The 20784-nt window shown below is 38.6% G+C and overlaps 1 protein-coding gene across 1 annotated transcript in view; it reads right to left on the bottom strand.

Annotated features, from left to right (window-relative positions):
* The window catches only part of CCDC7 (coiled-coil domain containing 7), a 285426-nt gene that overhangs the window by 226061 nt on the left and 38581 nt on the right, over positions 1 to 20784 (bottom strand). Inside the window, exons 7-8 of the mRNA XM_061181406.1 lie at positions 18529 to 18590; positions 17386 to 17442 (exon numbers count right to left, since the gene is read on the bottom strand). Of these exons, the coding sequence (XP_061037389.1) occupies positions 17386 to 17442; positions 18529 to 18590 (119 nt within the window). The remainder of the gene's footprint in view (positions 1 to 17385; positions 17443 to 18528; positions 18591 to 20784) is intronic.

Here is a 20784-nt window from a genome sequence, read left to right as displayed (position 1 = left end):
TTTTCCTGGCTTTTAACTTATCATAAATGAAAATACTCTACATATTTAGGACTTCATTCAGTCAATAATATGTTTGTAAGATGAATGATGTTATCAGCAGCTAGATTTCAAACATATTCATTATGATATGCTTTTCCAATGTATGAATAGACCACAACTTATTTATCCATTCTACTCGTCACAGATATTTGAGATCTCCAATTTGGGGACTATTACAAACAAAACTGGTATGAAAATAGTCCAAGAGTTTAAGGACATGACATCACCAAGACAGCAGAGTAGGAGACCCTAGCCTCTGTCCCCCAACAAAGATCAACAATTGACAGTTTAACAGATTAACAATCAACAGTTCCCAGTGACCTGCTCCACTGAGGAGCCCAGCAGCTTTTACGGCTGAAGAAACCAATGGCCAGCACAGCTACTGCAGACCCCCGCAGAACTCACCAGCTTTCACCCCACAGCTGATGCCAGCTGCCTGAGTCCCTCCCTACTCCCCTGCCCCAACCACCACCATCACTGGAGCCCAGGAACCATGCCAGCGGCCAGCCCAAGCCTCCGTGGCTGAGTGAGTGTGAGACACCAGCCTAAACCTCTGTGGCTCATGTAGACCATCACGCGCTTACACAGGGCTAAGCCGCTCCAGCTGTACACCTGCATGCTCCCAGCCCAGCTCGTCACCAATCGCCACTGCCCTATGCATACCCATCGGGAGACTGTGCAGTCACAGGAGAGCACACCAACAGCCAGATCCCCATAGCTGCTTGTGGGCCCAGATCAGGCCCTGTCTTCTGTCACCGACCTGCACCACTGTACTCACTTGCAGCTAGCCCCTCCAACTGTGCACCTGCACACCCGTGGCCTATCACCAGCCTCCACTGCTGTATGCCTGTAGTGAGACCCAAAAGCCACAGTGGTGCACACTGACCACAAGGACTCCTGAGCTGCCCGTGTGCCCATAGTTGACTCCAGCCCTTGCTGCCTGTCCTGGCCCCCGCCACAATGTGTGTGTTTGTACCTGGCCACTGCCGCTACACAGGCACTTGCGGCTGGCCCTCACAACTGAGCGTGTGCATACCACCAGCTCTGGCCACTCCCACTGCCTGCCCTGGTCCCTTGCTGCTGTACCTGCAGACAATGCTGAGGACCCCAACAGCCTGTGCAGCCTCTGAAGACCCCCAAGACACATACCAAGGACCACACGGTTGTCAGTGCTATGGACTACAATGGCCTGAGCAAGTGCGTCACAATGCCCCTAGCCAATCCCACCACATGTCCCCACACCTGGCACCCACAGCACTACATGTGGGGTGATGGCGTACTTGGGCTCTCCCCCACCTGTGGTTGGAAATCCTTCCTTACTGAAGTCACTCCATAGAGTCAGGAAGAGATGACTGCTTCTTCAAATGTGCAGGTGCCTACGCAAGGACACAGGGATCACAACAAATCAGGGAGACATGACTCTACCAAAGGAATATATTAAGCCTCCAGTAACTGGCCCCAAAGAAATGAAGATACAGGAAGCGCCCAACAAAGAATTCAAAATAATTGTTCTGAATATGCTCAGAGAGCTAGAAGAGAACACAGAAAAACAATTTAATGATATTAGGAAAATAATACAAGAACAAATGAGAAGTTCAACAAAGAGACAGAAAACATAAAAAAGAACCAAACAACTTTTTGAGCTGAAGAATACAATGAAATATATATATTTTTTAAAAAGTGAAACTACCTCAGACTAAAAAGCTTCTGCACAGAAAAGGAAACCATCAACAAACTGACAAGGCAGCCTTCCGAATGGGAGAAAATATCTGTAAACCATATATCTGATAAGGGGTTAATATCCAAACTACATAAAGAACTCATAAAACTCCATAGCAAAAAAATAATAATCTGATTAAAAAATGGGCAGAGAACTTGAATAGACATTTTTCCAAAGAAAGCATACAAATGGCCAACAGGTACATGAAAAGGTACTCAACTACACAAATCATCAGAGAAATGCAAATCAAAATCACAATGAGATATCACCTCATACCTGTTAGAATGGCTATTATCTAACAGACAAGAGATAACAAATGGTGATGAGGATATGGAGAAAGGGGAACCCTGATGCACTGTTGGTGGGGATGTAAACTGGTACTGCCACTATGGAAAACAGTATGGAGGTTCCTTGAAAAATTAAAAATAAAACTACTATATAATCCAGCAATCTCACTTCTGGGTATATATCCAAAGAAGATGAAATCACTATCTCAAAGCGATATCTGCTCTCCTGTGTCCATTGCAGCATTTTTTTGGCCGCACTGCATAGCTTGTGGGATCCTAGTTTCTCGACCAGGGATTGAACCCAGGCCATGAGTCCTAACCACTGGACCACCAGGGAACTCTGACTGCAGCATTATTTATAATAGCAAAGACATGGAAACAACCCAAATGCCTACAGACAAGTGAATGGATAAATACGCACACACACACACACACACACACACACACACACACACGGTGGAATATTATTCAGCCATTAAAGAGGAAATCTTGCCATTTGCAACAACATGGATGGACCTTGAGGGAATTATGCTTAGTTAAATAAGTCAGACAGAGAAAGACAAATACTGTATAATTTCACTTATATGTAGACTCTAAAAACACTGAAATGATAGAAACAGAGAGCATAATGGTGATTGCCTGGAGCTGTGGGGTGGAGAAAATTGGGAAATGTTGGTCAAAGAGTACTTTCAGTTATAAGATGATTAAGTTCCAGGGACCTGAGGTCACAGCATGGTGACTACAGTTAATACTGTATTGTATACTTGAAGGCGGCTATGGGAGCAGAGCTTTAATATTCTCTCCATAACAATGCCAACAACAAAATGGTAATTATGTTAGATAAAGGATATGTAAAAAACGTTATTTTGGTAAGCATTTCACAATATATATGTGTATCAAATTGTTATGATAAACACCTTAAACTTGTACAATGTTGTATGTCAATAATATCTCAATAAAGCTGTTAAAAAGAAAAAGAGTTTTAAGGTATGCACATCCACAACTTAATTAGATAAAGAAAAGCTATTTTTCAAAGTGATTGTGCCAATGTATACCTCACTCACAGTTACATATCCTTGCCAACACTTACTGTTGTCAGACTTTTTTTTTTTCTGGCCACACTGCACAGCCTGAGGGATCTTAGTTCCCTGAACAGGGATTGAACCTGTGGCCTCAGCAGTGAAAGCATGCAGTCCTACCCACTGGACCGTCAGGGAATTCCCTTTCTGGTACTGATTTTTAATTTAATTGTTTTGGGGTCTGAAGGCAGACATTATATGACTTCTATTTTTTAATTTGTTAAGGTGTATTTTATAGCCTGGATTACGATCTATTTTGGTGTATGTACCATGTGAGCTTGAGAATAATGTATATTCTGTTCTTGTTGCATGAAGTAGTCTATAGAGGTCTATTTTATCCAGCTGAATGATGGTGTTGTTGAGTTCACTAAGTCCTTACCAATTTTCTGCCTGCTGCACCTGTCTACTTCTGATAGAACGGTGTTGAAGTCTCCCGTTATAATAGTGGGTTCATCTATATCTCCTTGCAGTTGATCAGTTTTTGCCTCATTTATTTTGACTCTCTGTTAGGCACATACACATTGAGGACTATTGTGTCTTGTTGCAGAACTGACTCATTTAGCATTAAATGCCCCTATTTATTCTTAATAAATTTTTTTTGCTCCAAAGTCTGCTCTGTTCAAATTAATATAGCTACTCCTGCTTTCTTTTGATAAATGTTACCATTATCTTTATTATTATTTATTATTAACTTTATATTTAAAGTTGTAGACAATATATAGTTAGGTCCCAGGAAAAAAAAATCAGTACCAGAAAGACAACATGAAAATCCCAACATATTTTGGCGATTAGGTAACATACTAAATAGCGCGTATGACAGAGAAGTCTCAGAGAAACTAAAATACATTTTGAACTAAATTAAAATGAAAATGTAACATCAAATTTTGTGAAATGCAGTAAAAGGGAAATTTATAGCATTGAATGAATACATCACAACAGAAGGAAGATCTTAAATCAATAATCTAAGCTTCTGCCTTTGGAAACCAGGAAAAAAAGACCAAATTAAATCTGAAGTAAGAAGAAGAAAAGAAATAAAAATTAGAGCAGATATCAATGAAAATAGGAAATTACAGAAAATCAATTAAACCAAAAGCTGATTCTTTGAAAAAAATCAAGAAAATGAGTAAGCTAACTAAGAAAAAAGAGATACGACACAAATTACTAACATCAGAAATGAAAGAGGGGACATCACAACAGATCCCATGGACATCAAAAAATAATAAAAAGATTATGAAAAACTTATGCCAACAAATTTGATAATTTAGATGAAATGGACCAATTCCTTGAAAGACACAATTTACCAAAACTCACACAAGGAGAAAAAGATATTCTGAATAGAATATATATTTTATATATTAAAGAAACTAGATCAATAATTTGATATCCTTACAAAACAGAAAGCACCAGGATCAGATGACTGCACTGGTAAATTCTACCAAACCTACAGGAAAAATTATACCAGTTATCTACAATCTATTTCAGATGACAGAAGCAGAAAAAACATTTCCTAACTCATTTTATGAGGCCAGTATTACTCTAATACTAAAACAAGACAAAGACATTACCAAACAAGGATAACCACGCACCAATATCTCTCATGAACACAGATGCAAAAATCCCAACAAAATATTAGCAAATTTAATCTGACAAGGTATGGGACAAATTATACACCACAACCAAGTGAAATTTATCCCAACTGCACAAGGCTGGGTCAATATTTGAAAATCAGCTAATATACCTATCATATCAATAGTCCAAAGAACAAATATCATATGATCATTTCAAAAGATACAGAAAAAGCATATGACAAAATCTAATACCCATTCATGACAGAAACTCTTTGCAAACTAGAAACAGAATAAAACATCCTCAACTTGATAAAGAAAATCAAACAAAATACCTACAGCTAACACCATACTTTTTAACATTTTTTTTTTTTCTGGATTGATAGATCCCTTCTTCTTCTTCTTATTTATTTATTTATTTATTTATTTTTGGCTGTGTTGGGTCTTCGTTTCTGTGCAAGGGCTTTCTCCAGTTGCGGCAAGCGGGGGCCACTCTTCATCGCGGTGCGCGGGCCTCTCACTGTCGCAGCCTCTCTTGTTGCGGAGCACAGGCTCCAGATGTGCAGGCTCAGTAGTTGTGGCTCACGGGCCTAGTTGCTCCACGGCACGTGGGATCCCCCCAGACCAGGGCTCGAACCCGTGTCCCCTGCACCGGCAGGCAGATTCTCAACCACTGCGCCACCAGGGAAGCCCAACATTTTTATTTTATATTGGAGTATAGTTGATTTACAATGTTGCATTAGTTTCAGGTATACAGCAAAGTGATTTAGTTATACATATACCTATTCTTTTTCAGATTTTTTTCCATAAAGGTTATTACAGAGTATTGAGTAGAGTTCACTGTGCTATACAGTAGGTCCTTGTTGATTATATTATATATAGTAGTGTATGTATATTAATCCCAACCTCCTAATTTATCCCTCTCCCCACCTTTTCCCTTTGGTAACCATAAGTTTGTTTTTTAAGTCTGTGACCTACAGCTAACACCATACTTAATGGTAAGATACTAAATGCTTTCCCCCTAGATCAGGAATAAGACAAGGATGTTCCTTCTCACCACTCCTATTCAACATCATGCTAGAAGTCCTAGCTAATGCAATAATACAAGAAAAGAAAAGAAAAAGTATAAAGTTTGAGAAGGAAGAAGTAAAGTTGTCTTTTTTCACAGATGGCATGACTGCCTGTATAAAAAAGGTGATTCCCAAAGAATCACCAAAAATCTCCTGCAATGAGTAAGTGTTTACAGAAAGATTACAGCATACAAGAGTAATATACAGAAGTAAATTGCAATTCCTTTCTTATATACCGGCAATAAACAAGCAGAATTTGAAATTATAAACACACCATTTACATTAGTACCAAAAAACTCAATACTTAGGTATTAATCTAAATAAATATGTACAGGATTTATATTAAGAAAAAAAACTATCTCATGAAAGAAATCAAAGAAGATACACATAAATGGAGAGATATTCCATGTCCATGGACAGGAAGACTCATTACTGTTAAGACATCAGTTCTCATCAATTTGATCTGTAGATTCAATGCAATCCCAATCAAAAACCCAGCAAGCAAAAAAAAAAAAAAAAAAAAAGGGAGTGGACTTGCCTGACGGACCAATGGTTAAGACTCTAGGCTTCCACTGCAGGGGGTGCAGGTTCGATCCCTGGTTGGGTAACTAAGATCCCCTATGCCACACAGCATAGAAAAACAAAAAAACAAAACAACAACAACAACAACAAAAACCCAGCAAGTGATTTTGTGTGTATCAACGAATTGATTCTAAACTTTAAATGAAAAGGCAACAGATCCAAAGAATAGAATACAATACTAAAGAACAAAGTTGGAGGAGTGACACTATCCAACTTCAAAAACTTCCTATAAAGTTACAGTAATCAAGACAGTATGGTATTGGCAAAGAACAGAAAAATAGATCAATGGAACATAACAGAGATCCCAGAAATAGGCCCACACAAATACAGTCAACTGATTTTTGGCAAAGAAACAAAGGCAATTCAATGGAGAAAGGTTAGTCTTTTTAACAAATAGTGCTAGAAAAACTGTACATTCACACGCAAGAAAAATTAATTTAGACACAGACTCAATTCAAAATGGATCATAGATTTAAATGTAAGAGGCAGAACTATGAAATTTCTAGAAAATAACATAGGAAAAAGTCCAGGTTACATTGGGTTTGAAGATGACTTTTAGGCACAACAACAAAAGCACAATCCATGAAAGAAAAGTTCAACTTCATTAAAATTCAAAACTTCTGTCCTGCAAAAGACACTGTTAAGAGAATGAAAATATAAACCACAGACTGAGAAACACATATCTGATGAAGAACTTGTGTCAAAGATATTCAAAAAACTCTTAAAACTCAACAATAAGGAAGCAAATGATCCCCCCATTTAAAAACAGGGAGAGGGAGGGGCAAGGTGGCGGAAGAGTAAGACGCGGAGATCACCTTCCTTCCCACAGATACATGAGAAATACATCTACACGTGGAACTGCTCCTACAGAACACCCACTGAACGCTGGCAGAAGACGTCAGACCTCCCAAAAGGCAAGAAAATCCCCACGTACTTGGGTAGGGCAAAAGAAAAAAGAAATAACAGAGACAAAAGAATAGGGACGGGACCTGCACCAGTGGGAGGGAGCTGTGAAGGAGGAAAGGTTTCCACATACTAGGAAGCCCCTTCGTGGGCAGAGACTGCGGGTAGCAGAGGGGGGAAGCTTCACAGCCACGGAGGAGAGCGCAGCCACAGTGGTGCGGAGGGCAAAGCGGAGAGATTCCCGCACAGAGGAGCGGTGCCGACCAGCACTCACCAGCCCGAGAGGCTTGTCTGCTCAGCCGCCGGGGCGGGCGGGGGCTGGGAGCTGAGGCTCGGGCTTCGGTGCTAGCCGGGAGGGAGTTCGGGAGAAAGACTGCAGCTGCCGAAGAGGCAAGAGACTTTTTCTTGCCTCTTTGTTTCGCGGCGCGCAAGGAGACGGGATTCAGAGCGCCGCCTAAACGAGCTCCAGAGACGGGCGCGAGCCGCGGCTATCAGCGCGGATCCCACAGCAACAGGGATGCAGAGGGAAAAACGGAGAGATTCCCGCACAGAGGCTCGGCGCTGAGCAGCACTCACCGGCCCGAGAGGCTTGTCTGCTCACCCGCCGGGGCGGGCGGGGGCTGGGAGCTGAGGCTCGGGCTTCGGTCGGATCCCAGGGAGAGGACTGGGGTTGTCTGCGTGAACACAGCCTGAAGGGGCTGGCGCACCACAGCTGGCCGGTAGGGAGCCCGAGAAAAAGTCTGCAGCTGCCCAAGAGGCAAGAGACTTTTTCTTGCCTCTTTGTTTCGCGGCGTGCAAGGAGAGGGGATTCTGAGCGCCACTTAAACGAACTCCAGAGACAGGCGCGAACCGCGGCTATCAGCGCGGACCCCAGAGACGGGCATGAGACGCTAAGGCTGCTGCTGCCGCCACCCAAAAGCCTGTGTGCGAGCACAGGTCACTCTCCACACCGCCCCTCCCGGGAGCCTGTGCAGCCCGCCACGGCCAGGCTCCCGTAATCCGGGGACAACTTCCCCGGGAGAGCGCACGGCGCGCCTCAGGCTGCTGCAACGTCACGCCGGCTTCTGCCGCCACAGGCTCGCCCCGCCTCCTCCGTACCGCTCCCTCCCCCCGGCCTGACTGAGTCAGAGCCCCCGAATCAGCTGCTCCTTTAACCCCGTTCTGTCTGGGCGGGGAACAGATGCCCTCAGGGGACCTACATGCAGAGGCGGGTCCAAATCCAAAGCTGAACCCCGGGAGCTGTACGAACAAAGAAGAGAAAGGGAAATCTCTCCCAGCAGCCTCAGAAGCAGCGGATTAAAGCTCCACAAACAACTTGATGTGCCTGCACGTGTTGAATACCTGAACAGACAACGAATCATCCCAAATTTAGGAGGTGGACTTTGGGAGCAGGATATATTAACTTTTCCCCTTTTCCTTTTTTTGTGAGTGTATATCTGTATGCTTCTGGGTGAGATTTTGTCTGTATAGCTTTGCTCTCACCATTAGTCCTAGGGTTAGGTCCGTCCGTTTTTTTTTGTTTGTTTTTTGTTTTTTGTTTTTACTTAAAAAAAATTTTTTTTCCCTAATAAATGTTTTCTTAATAATTTTTTCCTTATTTTCTATTTTTAAAAAATTAAAAAAAAATTTTTTAATAAGTTTTTTCATATTTTTTATTTTAAAAATTAAAAAATTTTTTTCTTAATAAATTTTTTCTGAATTTTTTTCTTATTTTTATTATAAAAAATTAATAAATCTATTTTTAAAAATTAAAAAAAATTTTTTTTCTTAATAAATTTATTCTTAATAATTTTTTTTCTTATTTTTTATTATAATTGCTTTATTTTATTTTATTTTATCCTCTTTCTTTCTTTCTTTCCATTTTTTCTCCCTTTTATTCTGAGCCGTGTGGATGAAAGGCTCTTGGTGCTCCAGCCAGGCATCAGGGCTGTGCCTCTGAGGTGGGAGAGCCAACTTCAGGACACTGGTCCACAAGAGACCTCCCAGCTCCACGTAATACCAAACGGCGAAAATCTCTCAGAGATCTCCATCTCAACATCAAGACCCAGCTTCACTCAACGACCAGCAAGCTACAGTGCTGGACACCCTATGCCAAACAACTAGCAAGACAGGAACACAGCCCCATCCATTAACAGAGAGGCTGCCTAAAATCATAATAAGGCCACAGACACCCCAAAACACACCACCAGACGTGGACGTGCCCACCAGAAAGACAAGATCCAGCCTCATCCACCAGAACACAGGCACTAGTTCCCTCCACCAGGAAACCTACACAACCCACTGAACCAACCTTAGCCACTGGGGACAGATACCAAAAACAACGGGAACTACGAACCTGCAGCCTGTGAAAAGGAGACCCCAAACACAGTAAGATAAGCAAAATGAGAAGACAGAAAAACACACAGCAGATGAAGGAGCAGGGTCAAAACACACCAGACCTAACAAATGAAGAGGAAATAGGTAGTCTACCTGAAAAAGAATTCAGAATAATGATAGTAAGGATGATCCAAAATCTTGGAAATAGAATAGACAAAATGCAAGAAACATTTAACAAGGACGTAGAAGAACTAAAGAGGAACCAAGCAACGATGAAAAGCACAATAAATGAAATTAAAAATACTCTAGATGGGATCAATAGCAGAATAACTGAGGCAGAAGAACGGATAAGTGACCTGGAAGATAGAATGGTGGAAATAACTACTGCAGAGCAGAATAAAGAAAAAAGAATGAAAAGAACCGAGGACAGTCTCAGAGACCTCTGGGACAACATTAAACACACCAACATTCGAATTATAGGGGTCCCAGAAGAAGAAGAGAAAAAGAAAGGGACTGAGAAAATATTTGAAGAGATTATAGTTGAAAACTTCCCTAATATGGGAAAGGAAATAGTTAATCAAGTCCTGGAAGCACAGAGAGTCCCATACAGGATAAATCCAAGGAGAAACACACCAAGACACATATTAATCAAACTCTCAAAAATTAAATATAAAGAAAACATATTAAAAGCAGCAAGGGATAAACAACAAATAACACACAAGGGCATCCCCATAAGGTTAACAGCTGATCTTTCAGCAGAAACTCTGCAAGCCAGAAGGGAGTGGCAGGATATATTTAAAGTGATGAAGGAGAAAAACCTACAACCAAGATTACTCTACCCAGCAAGGATCTCATTCAGATTTGATGGAGAAATTAAAACCTTTACATGCAAGCAAAAGCTAAGAGGATTCAGCACCACCAAACCAGCTTTACAACAAATGCTAAAGGAACTTCTCTAGGCAAGAAACACAAGAGAAGGAAAACACCTACAATAACAAACCCAAAACATTTAAGAAAATGGGAATAGGAACATACATATCGATAATTACCTTAAATGTAAATGGATTAAATGCTCCCACCAAAAGACACAGACTGGCTGAATGGATACAAAAACAAGACCCATATATATGCTGTCTACAAGAGACCCACGTCAGACCTAGAGACACATACAGACTGAAAGTGAGGGGATGGAAAAAGATATTCCATGCAAATGGAAATCAAAAGAAAGCTGGAGTAGCAATTCTCATATCAGACAAAATAGACTTTAAAATAAAGACTATTACAAGAGACAAAGAAGGACACTATATAATGATCAAGGGATCGATCCAAGAGGAAGGTATAACAATTGTAAATATTTATGCACCCAACATAGGAGCACCTCAATACATAAGGCAAATACTAACAGCCATAAAAGGGGAAATCGACAGTAACACAATCATAGTAGGGGACTTTAACACCCCACTTTCACCAAAGGACAGATCATCCAAAATGAAAATAAATAAGGAAACACAAGCTTTAAATGATACATTAAACAAGATGGACTTAATTGATATTTATAGGACATTCCACCCAAAAACAACAGAATACACATTTTTCTCAAGTGCTCATGGAACATTCTCCAGGATAGATCATATCTTGGGTCACAAATGAAGCCTTGGTAAATTTTAAAAAATTGAAATCGTATCAAGTATCTTTTCCGACCACAACGCTATGAGACTAGATATCAATTACAGGAAAAGATCTGTAAAAAATACAAACACATGGAGGCTACACAATACACTACTTAATAACGAAGTGATCACTGAAAAAATCAAAGGGGAAATCAAAAAATACCTAGAAACAAATGACAATGGAGACACGACGATCCAAAACCTATGGGATGCAGCAAAAGCAGTTCTAAGAGGGAAGTTTATAGCAATACAAGCCTACATCAAGAAACAGGAAACATCTCGAATAAACAACCTAACCTTGCACCTAAAGCAATTAGAGAAAGAAGAACAAAAAAACCCCAAAGCTAGCAGAAGGAAAGAAATCATAAAGATCAGATCAGAAATAAATGAAAAAGAAATGAAGGAAACAATAGCAAAAATCAATGAAAATAAAAGCTGGTTCTTTGAGAAGATAAACAAAATTGATAAACCATTAGCCAGACTCATCAAGAGAAAAAGGGAGAAGACTCAAATTAATAGAATTAGAAATGAAAAAGGAGAAGTAACCACTGACACTGCAGAAATACAAACGATCATGAGAGATTACTACAAGCAACTCTATGCCAATAAAATGGACAACCTGGAAGAAATGGACAGATTCTTAGAAATGCACAACCTGCCGAGACTGAACCAGGAAGAAATAGAAAATATGAACAGACCAATCACAAGCACTGAAATTGAAACTGTGATTAAAAATCTTCCAACACACAAAAGCCCAGGACCAGATGGCTTCACAGGCGAATTCTATCAAACATTTAGAGAAGAGCTAACACCTATCCTTCTCAAACTCTTCCAAAATATTGCAGAGGGAGGAACACTCCCCAACTCATTCTACGAGGCCACCATCACCCTGATACCAAAACCAGACAAAGATGTCACAAAGAAAGAAAACTACAGGCCAATATCACTGATGAACATAGATGCAAAAATCCTCAACAAAATACTAGCAAACAGAATCCAACAGCACATTAAAAGGATTATACACCATGATCAAGTGGGGTTTATTCCAGGAATGCAAGGATTCTTCAATATACGCAAATCAATCAACGTGATACATCATATTAACAAATTGAAGGAGAAAAACCATATGATCATCTTAACAGATGCAGAGAAAGCTTTTGACAAAATTCAACACCCATTTATGATAAAAGCCCTGCAGAAAGTAGGCATAGAGGGAACTTTCCTCAACATAATAAAGGCCATATATGACAAACCCACAGCCAATATTGTCCTCAATGGTGAAAAACTGAAACCATTTCCACTAAGAGCAGGAACAAGACAAGGTTGCCCACTCTCACCACTATTATTCAACATAGTTTTGGAAGTGTTAGCCACAGCAATCAGAGAAGAAAAAGAAATAAAAGGAATCCAAATCGGAAAAGAAGAAGTAAAGCTGTCACTGTTTGCAGATGACATGATACTATACATAGAGAATCCAAAAGATGCTACCGGAAAACTACTAGAGCTAATCAATGAATTTGGTAAAGTAGCAGGATACAAAATTAATGCACAGAAATCTCTTGCATTCCTGTATACTAATGATGAAAAATCTGAAAGTGAAATTAAGAAAACACTCCCGTTTACCATTGCAACAAAAAGAATAAAATATCTAGGAATAAACCTACCTAAGGAGACAAAAGACCTGTATGCAGAAAATTATAGGACACTGATGAAAGAAATTAAAGATGATACAAATAGATGGAGAGATATACCATGTTCTTGGATTGGAAGAATCAACATTGTGAAAATGACTCTGCTACCCAAAGCAATCTACAGATTCAATGCAATCCCTATCAAACTACCACTGGCATTTTTCACAGAACTAGAACAAAAAATTTCACAATTTGTATGGAAACACAAAAGACCCCGAATAGCCAAAGCAATCTTGAGAACGAAAAATGGAGCTGGAGGAATCAGGCTCCCTGACTTCAGACTATATTACAAAGCTACAGTAATCAAGACAGTTTGGTACTGGCACAAAAACAGAAATATAGATCAATGGAACAGGATAGAAAGCCCAGAGATAAGCCCACGCACATATGGTCACCTTATCTTTGATAAAGGAGGCAAGCATATACAGTGGAGAAAAGATAGCCCCTTCAATAAGTGGTGCTGGGAAAATTGGACAGGTACATGTAAAAGTATGAAATTAGAACACTCCCTGACACCATACACAAAAATAAACTCAAAATGGATTAAAGACCTAAGTGTAAGGCCAGACACTATCAAACTCTTAGAGGAAAACATAGGCAGAACACTCTATGACATAAATCACAGCAAGATCCTTTTTGACCCAGCTCCTAGAGAAATGGAAATAAAAACACAAATAAACAAATGGGACCTAATGAAACTGAAAAGCTTTTGCACACAAAGGAAACCATAAACAAGACCAAAAGACAACCCTCAGAATGGGAGAAAATATTTGCAAATGAAGCAACTGACAAAGGATTAATCTCCAAGATTTACAAGCAGCTCATGCAGCTCAATAACAAAAAAACGAACAACCCAATCCAAAAATGGGCAGAAGACCTAAACAGACATTTCTCCGAAGAAGATATACAGATTGCCAACAGACACATGAAAGAATGCTCAACATCATTAATCATTAGAGAAATGCAAATCAAAACTACAATGAGGTATCATCTCACACCGGTCAGAATGGCCATCATCAAAAAATCTAGAAACAATAAATGCTGGAGAGGGTGTGGAGAAAAGGGAACACTCTTGCACTGTTGGTGAGAATGTAAATTGATACAGCCACTATGGAGAACAGTATGGAGGTTCCTTAAAAAACTAAAAATAGAACTACCATACGACCCAGGAATCCCACTACTGGGCATATACCCTGAGAAAACCATAATTCAGAAAGAGTCATGTACCAAAATATTCATTGCAGCTCTGTTTACAATAGCCAGGACATGGAAGCAACCCAGGTGTCCATCATCGGATGAATGGATAAAGAAGATGTGGCACATATATACAATGGAATATTACTCAGCCATAAAAAGAAATGAAATGGAGGTATTTGTAATGAGGTGGATGGAGTTAGAGTCTGTCATACAGAGTGAAGTAAGTCAGAAAGAGAAAAACAAATACAGTATGCTAACACATATATATGGAATCTAAGGGAAAAAAAAAAAAAAAAAGGTCATGAAGAACCTAGTGGCAAGATGGGAATAAAGACACAGCCCTACTAGAGAATGGACTTGAGGATATGGGGAGGGGGAGGGGTGAGATGTGACAGGGTGAGAGAGTGTCATGGACATATATACACTACCAAATGTTAAATAGATAGCTAGTGGGAAGCAGCCGCATAGCACAGGGAGATCAGCTCGGTGCTTTGTGACCACCTAGAGGGGTGGGATAGGGAGGGTGGGAGGGAGGGAGATGCAAGAGGGAAGAGATATGGGAACATATGTATATGTATAACTGATTCACTTTGTTATAAAGCAGAAGCTAACACACCATTGTAAAGCAATTATACTTCAATAAAGATGTTTAAAAAAAAAAAATAGGTAAAAGATCTGAACAAATACCTCACCAAAGAAGATATACAGATAGCAAATAAACATATGAGAGGATGCTCAACATTATATATCATTAGGGAATCACAAATTAAAACAATGAGATAAAATTTAATTTAATTTAAAAAATGATATAACACTATGCACCTTTTAGAATGGCTTAAATCCAAAATTCTGACATCAAATGCTGACAAAGATGTAGAGCACCAGAAATTCTCATGCTCGTTTCTAGTAAAAATACAAAATGATACAGTCCCTGTGCAAGACAGCTTGGCAATTTCTTACAAAACTAAACATACTTTTACTATATGATCTAGGAATTGTACTCCTTAGTATCTACCCAAATGAACTGAAAAACTTCTGTCTGTAGAAACACCTTTGTTTATAGTAGCTTTATTCATAATCGCAAAAACTTCGAAGCAACATAGATGTCTTTCAACAGATGAATAGATAAACTATGGTATATCCATACAATAGATTACTATTCAACAATAAAAATAAATGAGCTATAAAAGCATAAAAAGACATGGAGAAACCTTAAATGCATATTGCTAAGTAAAAGAAAGACCGCATAATTTCAAATATATGATATTCTCAAAAAGGCAATATTCTAGAGACAACAAAAAGATTAGTGGTTGCCAGGGATTCAGTGGATGGAGGGAGAGATGAATAGGTAGAACATGGGATTTTCAGGGCAGTGAAACTATTCTGTATGATACTGTAATGGTGAATACATGACATTATGCATTTGTCACAATCCATAGAACTGTATGACACAAAGATTGAACCCAATGTAAACTATGGACTTTAGTTAATAATAATGTATAAATACTGGTTTATCAGTTTTAACCAATGTACCACACTAATGCAAAATTTTATAATAGAGGAAATTTTGTGCGAGGAGTGGGGTGGAAAATGGGTATATGGAAACTCTGTACGTTCTGCTCAATTTTTCTATAAACCTAAAACTTCTCTAAAAAAAGAGTTCATTAATTATGAAATGAAGCAACATCAAGATTAAATGATAGTCTAAAAAACAAAAAACAGAATGAAATTCAAAGGTAGCTTTTGTCTTATTGATTAGGCTATGGAATCTAATAGAATTTAGGGAATGAGAAGGGAAGAACAGAATAAAATTTCACTGGAGAAGATGAAAAAGGGTACTTTTAAGAGAAAAAGAGTATACAAGTGAACAGGCAGTACTGAGAAAGAGTAGACATATACCAGTAGAGCCCAAGGACTGAGACAGCTGCCATGGGAAAAGAAACTGAGGAATTTGCAAAAGGGTTTTCTCCACACTGTACAATGTAACCCTGTCCTCTGCTTCCCTTAAAAATTACGAGTAAAATTTCTACTATTATACTTTATTATTTTAGAACTTGGTTTTGTGATTGGACAATGTGTTCCATTGGCCTATAAGTGGGCACAGAGGCTTCTGTTTTTGTCCATGATGGCGCATCAGGGACCAGAGTTACCTTTTTACTTTAAACCAATTAAAAACTGGACAAAATATATAAAACAGCAATATTCAGACACTGGAAAACAGAAGGTGCAATGCAGTAATTCCTCACAAAAGGAAAACAAAGGATGGCTCTATGATGACCCCAGCTTACTGCCTGGAGTTTCCAGGCCACACACAGCATAAGGAAGGGAAACCCAGACAAAGTTTACTGGTTTCCATGAGTTCAGAGATAAAGTTTAGAGTCTGGGGAGGCCAAAGCAGCTAGAATTCACAGCGCACAGTATTAGACGGAAGACAGCTGCACAGATTGAGGGAGAGAGAGCTGCACAGATGTGCAGAGGGTTCCCCTTGATGCAGAGAGAGGCTTTTACTATCTACTCCAAAGCTCTAGACACCTTTCTACCCCATCTAGTCAGGCAGGGCTGCCTCAGATCAGAAGCCTCTATAGGTCTTGGGAGTAATGTAGAATGTATAGCTACCCTTCATTTAAACATGGCAACGTTAGGGTTTAAAGCTGAAGTTGAAAGAGGGAAGGATTTCCATCAACTTTTTTCAACCAAATCTTATTTTCTACTTCTAAAAATATATTCCACAGCATACATTACATGATTGTTTCAAAATTCTCTCCAGTATTAAGACATAAGTAAGGCAGTTTCTCCTTTCTGTTGACAAGTAGTCAGAAGTTTGAATTCTAGAAGTTTGAGTTCTAGCAGCTCTTTATATTCACGAACTGATAGGTACTCAGCTGCAGTCAAAGCACCAGTATATATGAGATAATCTACAATTCATAGTAACAAGATGTGCAAATGACCTCTTAAATTTATCACTGCTCCACCTCTAAGGCCTACCACCTCTGAAACATTTTTGTAGCATATTCTCATCACAAGAAAAAATCCTCCATTCCTAGTAATAACATGGTACTCTTTAAAAATGAGTCTGTTTTTGGTAGCAAGTAGCTAACTAGGAATTTCAGTATTTGCTTGATCGCCAGCTCAACTGTATGGCTCCAAACTCCAGGGAATTTATGTTGTAACTTCATAATTATTACTTTAAATTATAGAAAATTATAGAAATTAATACACTCAACATAAGTTATTAATACAATGATGCTTAATGAGTGGAAACTTACGTGGCTCAGTCGCAGAAACACCTGTAATTTCTTCAGTTGAGTGTGTTTTTATGAATTCTGAAATAACAGTGAATTTGTCATGAGTTTCAATATGAATTATATTTATTAACTGAGTTTAAATTTTATAGTTTTTATTTTAATAACTCATTCAAGAGAACAAAAATTTTAAGAAAAACAACTGAGCTGTCTACACTGTAGACCCTCCCCATCAGGCAACAAAGTGTAACATCTAAAAAAATGTGTGTAACAACTGAGTGATATGAACTCATCATTTTCTCAACAAAACTTGTTTTTCCTCTTATATTCTCCTAGTTAATGTTACCATCATCTAATCTCCCTTCCTTTCATATCCAATCACCATGTTTTGCCAATTTTATCCAGTAAATATTTCTCAAATCTTCCTTTTCCTCTCTTTATTTGTGCTCTAATATAGGCACTTATCACACATTTAAGGTACAGCAGTAACTTCCATTTCCTACTCCCAATCCCCAAATCTAGCTTCTCAATGTGGCCAGTATAATCTCTCTAAAGTAAAATTCAACATGTCACTTCCCTAGAAAAAATCTTCAATGATTCCCTATTATATATGGGGGAAAAAATAAAGTATTCCTAAAGCTTTTAATCCCTCTGCCTAGGCTCTTTCTTATCTTACCCCTACCTATTACTTCACACTTTAATACCATTCCAGTGGTATTTCCCTATTTATGCTGTTTCTCATGCTATACCCTCTTCTTAAAGTACCAAATATCTCCCATCTTCACTTGACAAAGTCCTATTCATCCTTTAAGGTTGCATAAAACCTAAATAACTCCCTTAGGTTGAACAAGCTGGCCTTCTATGGACTCACTGCAAATTACACATACCTTTATCATGCATTACACTACATTAAAATGATACATAATGTGCTTGTATCCTTACTATGTTGTGGATTTTGAGGGTAACAACCAAGTGTTATTCATTTTATACACTCCCAGAATCTGGAACATAATAAGAACTTTTATTGAAAATATCAACTGCTATTGAATATCTTTGAATTTATCATTGTATAATTTTTATGGCTATAAATTTTTAAACTTTAAGTCTCAAAATGTTGGTATATTTAGGAAACCCTATAAAGGCTGGACTTGTATAAAATATTATCACCTTCAATTTTCTGCTGTATAGCTTCATAAGTTTGCACTTCTTCTGGTGGAATTTCACTATCCCTGTTAAGATTTCAATAAATAAAACATATTTATTATCGAAGATTAAGCATTTAAATTACACTTAAGAACTAGAATATATGCTCTAGACATATGCAGTTTATAAAATAAAATTTAACATGTTCTTTAACCTTTATTCACAGACATTAAGGTAAATTATCCAGTAGCAAGAAAACAAGTAAAAAAGTCAAACTATGTAATTCTATGAATTCTATGTATTCCATGAACATAATTAGGTATACCAACAACAACATGAACAAAAATAATAAAACTGTATTTGGTAGAAGCATGAGATTTCTTTTTACCAATGTATTATTAATGGTGTAATCAATTGTTAAGAGCACAAGTTCTAGAGTCAAACTGCTTGGCTCAAAACCTGCTGTAAATTACCCACTTACTAATTATGTGGCCTTGGGTAAGTCACTTAACCTGAGCCTCAGTTTCTTCATCTATCAAAATTGGGGTATTAGAGTACTTATCTCATAAAGTATTATAGTTGTAAGGACCAAAGAACACACGTAAAGTTACTACGAAAATACCTAGCACATATCAGACATTTAAATTTCAGGTATTAATATTAATATATAGCCTGAAATTAATTTCATGCCTCACCATAGATAGCTCAGGTTAATATATCTGCACCTCTGAACCAAGGCTCTATTATGCAGCTCCCACTGAAACCAACTCAAGTATCACTGCCTTCATTCCTTTAAGTCTAGTCATTGACAGATGGAGAGATCAATAAAGTAACTGCATAATAAATAGTAGCCCATCCTAATTATGGGTACTTTCTATTTTAACACTGTAAAATAAAAGGGTTCTGTGTATGTTTAATGCAAAAAAAAGGTTGTTTATAAATGTAAAGTTTTACTTGGGTAAGTTACTATACTAGATATGGTTAGGGATAGGGGAACAAATGACTTGGAGTTGATTTAATTCAGGTATTCATAAAAATTACTCATATTTATTTACTGTTTATTACATGTGATAGGAAATATGTAGATGTGCGTGACTGGTTCTGATCTTGAGGAAGTGACAGTCTCGACAGGAAAACTTACACATGAATGATTAAATTAATAGCTTATTAAGTTAAATTGGTAGCTAATTATTGATTAATTCATAATAAAATTATTAGGTATATTATTTGATGCCAAACAACAGGGGACAAGAAAGAAGTAACAAAGGAAGAGATCACTGTAGGACGGGTTTCTCAACCCCGGCACTACCAACATTTTAGACTGGATAATTCTTTGTTGTGGGGGACTGTCCTGTGCATTTTAGAACGCAGCATCTCTGACCTCTACCTAGTAAGTGCCAGTAGCATTCTCCCACTCCTAGTCGTGACAACCAAAATGTCTACATACAAGTGTCCTCTGGGGCACAAAATATCCCCCATTTGAGAATCAATGCTATAAGGGAATAGCTCTACCATGGCACTCTATCAACATTACACAGATCCACAAAGGCTTGACAGCAGTCAGACCCAAATCTTAGTAGAATGCCCTGAAATTTCTGCTGGAGAAAGAGAAGATAAGCCTGGTGAAGAGTCTCCATGAGGCAGTTTTCCATTCCTGTCTTGTGGAAGACTAACACAAGCTCACTTCTCATCTATCTCCCTAATTTCAGTTGAGCACAGAGCTTTCTACCCCTCTCTTCTTTACAGCCCAGTTGAAGCCCTCTGTTAAGACTATAAAGCTGCATACAGCAGAAACGAACACAACATTGTAAATCAACTCTACTCCAATAAAAAATAATTTAAAAAAAAACTAAAAAGCTGCACGGATGTAGTTTACATTTTGCTCCTTCATGGCAGAGCAACAAATCGCTTGTGTGGCCTGTCATCTGGTCCCTCCTGCTCTGTGTCGTCCTGTGGAACTAGGAACACAGGGAGCTGACACCATGCTGATCTTGCTCTTGCTGTCTGTATAAGTAATTCAACACCATTTGTGCCCACTGTCTCCGTACCAGCTTAATATTTGGAAGTATGACAAGCCAATCTCATAGCTGCCACTGTGCTGCCACTTTGGGGCTGCCTGACTGCTTGCCAATCATGTAAACAAAAGCATGTTTAAAAAATAGTTTTTAAGATACAACAATGAAAGGGGATAGAAAGTACCGAAGAAGTTTAGTGGAATGAATTGGAAAGAATTGGGTAGATTACGAAGTTTATAAAGATTATAACTCAGATCTACTAAGT

This window comes from Eubalaena glacialis, chromosome 2, assembly GCF_028564815.1.
Source record: "Eubalaena glacialis isolate mEubGla1 chromosome 2, mEubGla1.1.hap2.+ XY, whole genome shotgun sequence".
In the NCBI taxonomy this organism is placed as follows: Eukaryota; Metazoa; Chordata; class Mammalia; order Artiodactyla; family Balaenidae; genus Eubalaena; species Eubalaena glacialis.
This window is presented reverse-complemented; position numbering and strand designations above follow the sequence as displayed.